This window comes from Capsicum annuum, chromosome 1 (genome assembly GCF_002878395.1).
Source record: "Capsicum annuum cultivar UCD-10X-F1 chromosome 1, UCD10Xv1.1, whole genome shotgun sequence".
Taxonomy (NCBI): Eukaryota; Viridiplantae; Streptophyta; class Magnoliopsida; order Solanales; family Solanaceae; genus Capsicum; species Capsicum annuum.
Genome location: NC_061111.1, coordinates 236,575,064 through 236,585,515, shown reverse-complemented (window position 1 = coordinate 236,585,515; position 10,452 = coordinate 236,575,064). Strand labels below are relative to the sequence as shown.

General features: G+C 35.6%; 1 protein-coding gene across 7 annotated transcripts in view; it reads left to right on the top strand.

Annotated features, from left to right (window-relative positions):
- Window positions 1-1,043: 1,043 nt before the first annotated feature.
- Window positions 1,044-10,452, top strand: part of LOC107848140 (ABC transporter C family member 2) — a 44,341-nt gene continuing 34,932 nt past the window's right edge. For 3 of the 7 annotated variants that reach the window (XR_001667840.2, XR_001667841.2, XM_016692829.2), the window contains exons 1-5: window positions 1,045-1,237; window positions 5,167-5,604; window positions 6,488-6,666; window positions 7,479-7,518; window positions 9,862-10,018. Coding sequence is in view for 4 of the 7 variants with exons in the window: in XM_016692829.2 (XP_016548315.2) it covers window positions 5,272-5,604; window positions 6,488-6,666; window positions 7,479-7,518; window positions 9,862-10,018 (709 nt within the window). In the remaining 3 variants the exon portion in view is untranslated. Of the gene's footprint in view, window positions 1,238-2,648; window positions 2,748-5,166; window positions 5,605-6,487; window positions 6,667-7,478; window positions 7,519-7,571; window positions 9,605-9,861; window positions 10,019-10,452 lie in introns of those variants that run through there. The other 4 variants (XM_016692837.2, XM_016692858.2, XM_016692862.2 and 1 more) reach the window with 4 other exon arrangements.

Below are 10,452 nucleotides of genomic sequence, written 5' to 3'. Positions count from 1 at the left end.
TTTGGTGGCGATGTATTGTCTAGTTGTTTGTTTATATTAGTTCTCCGTCGCTCCAAAGCTACAGTGACAAAACTGTAACGAGCTAAAAAAAAAACAGAGTAATTTATTTTTTTTTTGAGAAAATCTCGATTTAATGCATTATTGATGTCGTTCATTTTTTTTAACTTGGTGATTTTATTTTTATAAATTAGGGGTATAATTTATATTTAAAATAATTATAAATATTTTTTAATGATCAAATACAATCCAAACTTCAATTTTAATAATTCTAAATAAAGTACAATCAAAGCCCTTACTAGATAGTACTAACTTTAAAGTTTCAAATAAAATTAATATAATACTTAGAGATCGTTTGTCAGGATGCATTAAAAAATATATATATATATATTAACTTTTCGTATTACTAATATCTTATTTGGTAGTACATTTTTTCAACTCATTTATTGTTATACACTCTATTATCTATTATGTCATGCATAACTAGTACATGAGAATCCCTTGATATTAGCAATGCGATGGACTTTAAAGTATGTATTAACATAGATAGGATACAATAGCTCCTCAAAATTCTTTCCACATTATTTTTATTATATTTATGAAGAATATTTTTGTAAATAATTTAATTTGAAAATATACAATGCAAGTTAGTTTTAATATAACAAATCAAATACTGCATAATAAATAATCTTAATATAATCAATACAAACATTACTAATATATTATATTTTAAATGATTTCTAAATATTCTACCAAACGAGCCCTTTATTTTCATTACCAAATGTCCACTTACACTGTGGTACTGGTAGTAATTTTTTTTACAAGTAATATTTCCGAATTTGACTTTTCCACTTTTATGTCATCGCTGACGAAGCTGTCTGGTACTTTCAATGTTTGCCCCTTTTTCCACTTCAAAATTCATTTTTAATTTCTTTCTTTCTTTATTCTCTTTTTTCATTTGGATCCACACACAAAAGTCATTAATCTATAATGACTATACCGAATTAAATATCTATACCAGCTTTCTAACTTTTTATATAAGAATCTAATAGTCACTTTCATTATTGTCTCGTTCTCTCTTAAAAAGCATCCAAAAAGTATCTCTTTTTCTCTCCACCCCCCTTACACCCCTCCCCACTTATTAGTTTTTTTTCCCAGAAAAAAATGAGTTGGTTTAATTTTTCTATGTGATTGCTAAATCCTTCAAAAAGTATATTTTTGTTTGGTTTATATTTTTCAGGTAATTATTATTGGTGTAATATTTTGGTTTATGATTTTGATATTTTAGCTAGATTTTTTAACTTGGCAGCAGTGCCCTGGCTTGTTGTCCATTCATATTATTAGTTGTAGTATTGTTTTTGTAGTTTCTTGTCCTTTGATTTCTGTTAATATCTGTTGAGTTTCTTGTCCTTTGATCTCTGTTCCTTATCATATTATTTTGTTATAATTTTTGTTCTGTTACTATTTTTTTTTGGTTATTATTTGTTGTTCCTTGTACGTAGATTTACGATTTCGCATTTAAGGATCTTTTGGACTTGGTTTGTGATTCATATTCCCAAGACTTCAAGTCTAGCTTGATTTTTAAGCTTAGTAGCAGTTCGCGCGCTGTTTTGCTGTCCATTCATATTAGTAGTCGTAGTATTATTGTTGTGGTTTCTTGTTCTTCGATTTCTATTCCTAGTTGTTGAGTTTCTTGTCCTTTGATTTCTGGTACTATCTGTTGATTCCTTGTACCTTGATTATCATATTGTTTTCTTATAGTTTCTATTCCGTTATTATGATTGGACTTAGTTTATGGACTTACTTTTGTATTGCGCTTGCTTGTTGTCCTTTCATATTAGTAGTTATAGTATTGCTCTGGTAGTTTCTTGTCCTTCGATTTTTGTTACTATAAGTTAATTCATTGTACCTCGATTATCGTATTATTTTCTTACAGTTTCTATTGTGTTACTATCTACTGTTTTTATTACTCCCTCCCTTTCAATTTGTTTGACTTACTTTCATTTTTAGTTCATCTAAAAAAGAATGCCCCTTTCCTTTTGTCGCAACTCTTTAATTTCAACTTTCCACATGATAGGTTTAAGGCCACAGGTTAAAGGGCATTGGAGTACATGTTGTCTATTCATATTAGTAGTGATAGTATTGCTTTTGTAGTTTCTTGTTCTGTATTTCTGTTACTATCATTTGATTTTTTGTACCTTGATTATCGTATTGTTTTTTTTTTATAGTTTCTGTTTTGTTACTATTTGATGTTTTGTTATTATTTTTCTAGATTCCTTTTGTACCTTGATTTTGGTTTTTGCATTTAAGGATCTTTTGGACTTTAGTTTATGACTGATATTTATGAAGCTGCTGACTTCTGTATTTTTCTCCAAAGACTTCAAATCCAGCGTATTATTTCCTTTTCATTTATTATTTTAATCTTAGTAGCATTGGGCTGTCTTCTTGTCCATTCGTATTAGTAGTTGTAGTATTGTTCTGATAATTTCTTGCCCTTCGATTTCTATTACTATAAGTTAATTCCTTCTACCTCGATTATTGTATTGTCTTCTTATAGTTTCTATTGTTTTTATTACTCTCTCCGTTTCAATTTGTTTGGCTTCCCTTCCTTTTTAGTTCATTTAAAATAGAATGCTTCTTTCCTTTTTTAGCAACTCTTTGGTTTCAACTTTTCATACGACATGCTTAAGACCACAAGATTAAAGGGTGTTAGTGGACATCATGTCTTGTTGTCTGTTCATATAGTAGTGGTAAGTTTGCTTTTGTAGTTTCTTGTCCTGTATTTCTGTTACTATCAAATTGATTTCTTGTACCTTGATTATTGTTTGTTTTTTATAGTTTCTGTTTTGTTACTATTATTGTTTTTGTTATTATTTGTAGATTCCTTGAATACCTTGATTTTGGTTTTCACATTTAAGGATCTTTGGACTTTAGTTTATGATTGATATTTATGAAGCTGCTGACTTCTGTATTTTTCTGCAAAGATATCAAATCTAGCTTATTTTTTCCTTTTCATTTATTTTTTAAGCTTAGTAGAATTGGGCTATCTTGTTATCTATTCGTATTAGTAGTCGTAGTGATGTTGCTGTAGTGTTTTATCCGATTTCTGTTACCGTGTGTTGATTCCTTGTACCTCGATTATCACATTGTTTTGTTATAGTTTACTATATGTTGTTTTTGTTGTTATTTATTGTTTTTCGTACAGTTGTACATCTGTTACTTTCTTTTTCCGGACTGCTTTGGACTATTTTTAATTGAGCAGAGGGTCTATCAGAAACACACCTCTAAGGTAGGGGTAAAGTCAGTATACCCTCTACCCTCTCCAATCCCTAACTTGAGGACTACAATGGGTATGCCATTTTTTGTTGTTATTTTTTTGTCATGTTTAATGCTGAAAGACGGACAGTTTGTAAGGCGGACAGTTTTAAGTATCTTGGATCTACGATTCAGGGGAATGGTGAAATCGATGAAGATGTCTCTAAACGTATTGGAGCAGGTTGGATGAAGTGGAGGCTCGCCTTGGGAGTGTTGTGTGATAAGAAGGTGCTCCTTAAGCTTAAAGGCAAATTCTATAGAGTGGCAGTCCGGCCGGCTATGTTGTATGGAGCGGAGTGTTGGCCAGTCAAGCACTCTCACATCCAAAAATTGAAGGTGGCGGAAATGAGAATGTTGCGTTGGATGTGTGGGCTTACTAGAGGGGACAGAGTTAGGAATGAGATTATCCGAGAGAAGGTGGGGGTAGCTTCGGTAGATGACAAGATGCGGGAAGGAAGACTGAGATGGTTTGGGCATATGATGAGGAGGGGCGTGGATGCCCCAGTCCGGAGGTGTGAGAGGCTAGTTATGGATGGATTTAGGAGGAGAAGAGGTAGGCCGAAGAAATACTGGAGGGAGGTGATTAGACATGATATGGAGCAGCTCCAGCTGACTGAGGACATGATCCAAGATAGGAAGGTGTGGAGGTCATGGATAAGGGTAGAAGGCTAATGGGAGGGTATGGGTGGTAGCTTGCAGTCCGGGGTGTTAATAGTGTAGCCGGGTTAGTAAGCCGAGGCTTGTACATAGGTGTCCTTGGTTTGTGTGTGTCTGGTACGTCTAGGTGGGGGCCCTATGTCTTATGTCTTAGTTCCTATTTTCTTATCTCGTGTCGCCCTTATTTTCGCATATTTCGTATTTCTCTAATTTCCAATTTACTATTTCTTATTCCTGATTTTATCATGTCATCCATCCACTTGTTACTATCCTTTAGCTTGAGCCGGGGGTCTATCGGAAATAACCTCTCTACTTCTTCGGAGGTAGCGGTATGGTCTGCATACATCTTACCCTCCCCAGACCCACTTTGTGGGAATACACTGGGTTTGTTGTTGTTGATGTTTAATGCTGAAAATAAAGATAATGTATGAAGTCCCCATTTCAAAAAGTAAAGTTATATTTGATTCATATTTTAAAGTAATTTACTGTTTGTGTGATTATAGTAATTATACCGTAAGCTGTTCTCTAGTATTGCTTAGTGACTGACAATTATTACACTACTGGGAGGATTTGAGTTTTCGCATTAAGGAACTTTGGAACTTCTGGGGTATATATTCAGAAGTTTTGTTTGGTTGAGATTACAATTATGAATTGGTTGCCTTCTACATTTTTTTCAAGACTTCATTAGCTTATGTTATTTCTTTATCTTTTTCAAGTGATGTTAAATGCTGAAAATAAATTGATGTCATGAAGTTCCCATTCTGTGGAAAATAAAGAGATGTAGATAAAGATGATTCATGAATTGACTTCTCAAGATAGGTTTGAATTCGGTAGTATTGATCTTTGTTGAAAGATATTTAGGCAACAAATAATTAATGAGTCGTGGTGTATCCAAGATTTATCTTGGTGGATGCGGAGTACGCTAGGCCCATTACAACTCTCTAGCAAAGAGTACAAGTTTAATTTAAATATTTTTTTTTGAATTTTCAACTGCATATCTGTAATTATAGACAAATACAGTGCGTGCGAGAGTACCTGCTGCTAAACTCTGCTTCCCCTCATGTTACTGACCTGACTTATATCTTGCAAATAAAGCTGAAAATTTTATACTGTAGCTGTCATAGTCAAATTCTCTCATGACTCTGAAAAGGGTGAAGTGCGCATGATACACTGAGCAATGAGCTTATATTCTTGCAGGCTAATTACAGAGGTGATGCAGGGGTACGAGATTTTCATTTGAAGGAGAGACAGGGTACGGGAAAGTATTGAGCTTGTGGAGAGTTACACGAGGTATTGCTTACAATGACTTTCAAGCCATTCGATTGGTATTGCCAGCCAGTGGCAAATGGTGTGTGGTCAAAGGCTGTGGAAAATGCCTTTGGAGCTTATACCCCGTGTGGAACAAATACCCTGGTTATCTCTGTTTCTCATCTAATTCTTTTGGCCTTGTGCTTACACCGCGTATGGAAAACAATGAAAGATCTTTCAGTCCAAAGGTTCCGCTTGAGGTCAAATTACTATAACTACATGCTGGGTCTTGTAGCGGCTTATTGCACTGTTGAGCCCTTGTTTAGATTCGTCAAGCAAATGTCAGCCTTGAACGTAGATGGCCAGACTGGTCTTGCTCCATATGAGGTAGGTGTCTTTCTATGATTTAGTGTGTTAGTGTTGTTTGAGTTTTTGTATTGAGTTGGACTTAAAATATTTGTTTTCTGAACATGATTAGAGCCAAACCCATGCGTGTTATTGTGTGTCGCAGTATTGGGGTTATGTTGTCCATGCCCTTGGTGGTATGCCTAGGCATGCTGGGGGTGTTAAGTGTCCCGCATTGGTGGAGGGATGAGGTATTTGCCTCCTTAATATGGTCTTGGGTAATCCTCGCCTCATGTGCAGTTTGCCCCAAGGTCTCTTTTGTTAACACTTACGCTTAAATATGCAGCTTGTGAAGCTAATAATTTGGAATTGCATTTTAAGGATGTTAAAGTTCATTTCTATGAATTCATTATGCCAGTATCTAGACAAACAGATTCTAGGGACATATACAGAAATACAAATTTGACTACATAAAAGGCCCTTCACCTTTAACTATGACTGGGCGTATGCGTCACCATTTAAACAAAGTTTTAAAAGCCACTGTTTGGCTCCATGGCAGGGGGTGGGGTTTACCATATAAATAAAAAATAAAAAGTGCAAACAAACAAAGTGATACATTTAACTTATCCAATCATGCTGTAACAATTCGAGCTATCTGATGAAATAGCTGCTACTTGATGAAATTTCTGGATGATATATTTGCTATTGATCTTTCTTGCACAAGTTTCTTTTCCTTCTTTTATGAGCTGTAATTTAGGTATGTTGGTATCCCATTATCCTTAATCTTATGGTGCTGCTATATTGATACTCTGCCATCTTGTTCTGCTGTTCCAGTTGATACCATAATATATTCCAGTAGTAATAATTTTTTCAATTCTAACAGAAAAAAACCACTTCTAACTTTTCTTCATATTATCTTCTTTAGACGATTTCCTTGACAATCGAGATTCTTGCCTGGTTCTCTATGCTGGTGATGATTGTTGTTGAGACTAAGGTATATATCCGTGAGGCCAGGTGGTCTGTTCGGTTTGGAGTAATATACTGTTTGGTGGGGGACACGGTGATGCTTAATCTTATCTTGACTGTGAGAAAGTACTATAACGAGTAAGTTGTTCCTCCCCTTAGATAGTTCTTGAAATGATGCAATGAATGAAGGTTTTGCGTGCGTGTGGTTCGTTATTCTCATACTTGATGTTGTTGTCTTGCCACCAGTGCATAATGGATGTTATTGTCAGTAAACACTTGAGTAGTTTTATGCGCTGTGCTTGAAATTGCCAAATGCTTTGGTAATTATTCTTCTTCTCATTTTTTCTTGTAAAAAAAGGCTACCCCTCCTTTTGGTTCTTAGTGAGCGTGCATTTTTCTAGAGTTATAACTGCATCCTAAGAAAAATGTTGTAAATTCCCCATGAGTATATTTTCTCATTTAAGGGTTTATGAGTTTGTCCCCGACCCCCACATGGGAAACCCTCTCACCAAAAACAACTGTTGCTCTTTTGTTTTCCTAAAATGCTACATGTTACCAATTGAATAAAAAAAGTATGTCAAAAACCTCATTGAGAGTTAAGGATGATTTCCCTGCTTGTCAACAATAATTCCTTCCTGGAAAAGCACAATAAAAAAAGAAAGGTGCTCAAAGTAAGCTGCTGCTCCCTTTCTGATGATAACTTTTTTCTGAAACAAGCTAAAACAATAGTGGGTGACAGAGCAATATCACTGGTTAATGCCTGCATTTTCTGCTTGATGTTTAGGTGGCATATCCGGGCTCAATATTTTCTTTGTAGGTTTGAGTTCCAAGGCACATAAATTCTGAATCTTTGATATGAGCAGATACACACACTAGGTTGGAAGTTGGAACAATCTCATTCAGATCTTTCTTTTTCCTTGCTAATTAAAGCTATCTATCTTTATGTGCAGATCAGTACTGTATTTGTACATCAGTGAGGTTGCTGTCCAGGTTTGTTGCTTTAAATTCTTTCATGTGCTCTAGAGTTCATGTTATGTGATTACCAAGAAATGTTACTTGAAATCTTTGGTTGGTGGTGTAAAATCATGTGCTGTCTTGGTGTCCCAATACTAAGGGTGAAAAAGTATAAAAGCTCGACTGAAGAAAAAGGTCAGTATCGGCCTTAGAAAACACACCGAAAATTGAGAGGAATTATGCATTAGAATAAAAGCTAGGAAAAGTAAGCTTAACGATTAGACTGAAGTTTGGAACTCACTGCAGGTTATCTGTTGAGCAAAAGTTGCTTTACCTTATGGAGTCTTAATCTGATTTATCTTTATCTTCTGTTTCACCGTCTCCTTTTGTATTTCATTTTTCTGAGATTTTCCGGAACGACAACAACAACAACATACCTAGTTTATTCCCACAAAGTGGCTTCTGGGGAAGGTAAAGTGTACGCAGTCCGTACCACTGCTTCTGAGGTAAAGAGGCTGTTTCTGAAAGACACCGGCTCAAGACAAAAACATTCTAAAGAAGGATCAAATATAAGAACAAGAAACAATAGGTAACAACAAGCAACAAATAATAGCAAAAATAAGTCTACCACAATGTAGTACTACACTCTACTTATCTGAAACAACAAACATCACCAAAACTCCAAGACGAAGATACTACAAGCAATGCACTACGGCAACTAACACAGAAAACAAGAAAAAGTGCACCTACCTACTATCATAGACACACTCCTAGCTACTACCCATCTAACCTTAGTTCGCGTCCTCCGCACCTTTCTATCTAGGGTCATGTCTTCGGTAAGCTGTAACTGCTCCATGTCACGTCAAATCACCGCCCTCCAATATTTTTTTGGTCTACCTCTATGACTCCTGAAACCATCCATAATCACTCTCTCACACCTCCACATAGGGCCCCTGGGCACCTCCTCATCACACATTCGAACCAACTCAACCTCTCTCCCGAGAAACTTTTATAACTTCCTGAATTCTTAAAGATGGCAGTGGAGGCCCTTTCTGGTTTTCTTGCAGTTAAATGTAACTAGTAGCATTATACTGAAGAAGTTCATTTTTATAAAATAGTTTTGGTATGACTTGGAAAATTGGAAATTTGGAATCTGTGAGTACATTAGCAGTTATAGGTTCCGCTCGGAAATATAACTTTTCTTGGTTCCTTGTGATTAATTTGCTTTAAAGGGAAATGAAACACAAGTTTATCAAATTGGACCAAGAGCATGAGGGAATTGAAATATGTGACTGGCAATAAAACTCCTTTATGGTGTCACCAAGAAGGTCCATACTATTAAAGTTTTTGTTTCACAAAGTTGGCTATAAGCCATGAGTAACAGACATTCTACTCACGCAGTAGTTGTGTGTAATTTCACAGGCTATACATCTTTTTACATAGACAAATTGTCATGTCCAATGTGTCAAATTTTAAATTGTTATTGCAACTGTTCCTGCCCTTTCAATTTATGTGTCTTACTTTCCTTTTTAGCCTGTTTCAAAAAGCATGCCACATTTCTTTATATGTAGAGTTCTTATTCCTACGTTTTCAATTTACCCTTAATGACACTCCCTTATAAGAATGACATGGTGTATTGAAGACAACAAGATTCAAATGGTATTTTTGGGATGTTATACACACACATTTCGTTTAAAATCACAAGATTCCTAAGTCCTAGTCATACTAAGACACATAAAATGAAACAGAGGGAATATTAGATATCGTGGGGTAAATTTTGACTAATCGGCCTTCCTTGTCATTCCTTATTAGCATTGCTAACACTTACGCCAAAACCACGCAGTAATTGCTTAGTTACCAATTCTAATGAGAACGCTTTGGAAGGATTCATTCCACTACGTCCGACATAAATTGACATTTGTCATCATTCTAAAAAATAAACTGGAAAGCTTTTCTCGATCAATTTGAGTGGTATGTTTGGAACTACTAACATTCCACAGAAAGATGCCACTGGATTGAAGCCCAAAATATGAGTTCTCTTTACACAATCCTAGGTCAAAATGTGTTGAAGGATGTGCCAAATGAAGCTTGAAAACCAGAGGAGACAAATCCATCATTCCATGTAGGCACTCTATATTTGGAATGCACTGTGCCTATCTCTAGGCTAAATAGATAGTTGAATAATCAAACCTTTCATTGGCTTGTATTTCTTAAAGCATGGGGTTGACGCAATATTTGATTTCCAGTTTGCACTTTTGAAGTCAAGGGTGCATTCTTATGAGGGAATCAATTAACTCACTATATTATTGTATCTCATGATTTTAACTTTTTTAAGTAAATAATTAAACTGAGTCCAATCTCATTGTTTCTACTGTGTAGGTATTGTTTGGATTGCTCCTGCTGTTTTATATTCCTGATATGGATCCTTATCCCGGCTACTCTCCACTTCGAAGTGAACCTTTCAACAACACTGCATATGAAGAACTTCCTGAAGCAGAGCAGATTTGTCCTGAGAGGCATGCTAACATATTTTCCAGTATGTGACTAAAAATTTCTCAAGCAGTTAATAATTTAGGTTTGACGTCCTCCATAAGTTTGATTATGACATGAGTATAGACTATTGTCACGGGCCTAATTTTAGCCACGTGCGGACAGCTTAACACTCACGATATCGAGGCTAAACTTCAGTCCTAAACCGCCCTAAATTCGTCCCAAGAACTTTCGAACACTCACACGAACTCACAAGGAAATAGTAAGAAAGACACTCGGTTTTGGGAGGCCCGAAGAGCCAATTTTCAGATTATATTTCTTGAATATTTGAAGTGAATGATCTGTCCAAGAGGGCCTTTACAAGCTATATATAATGCCCCTTAGTCAAGGGATACAATTAATGCTAGTCAACATTACCCCATTTGGGCATACAAGCCATGAACAATTAGAAAGGGCTTTGTCTAGTATGCTGATTTTGTA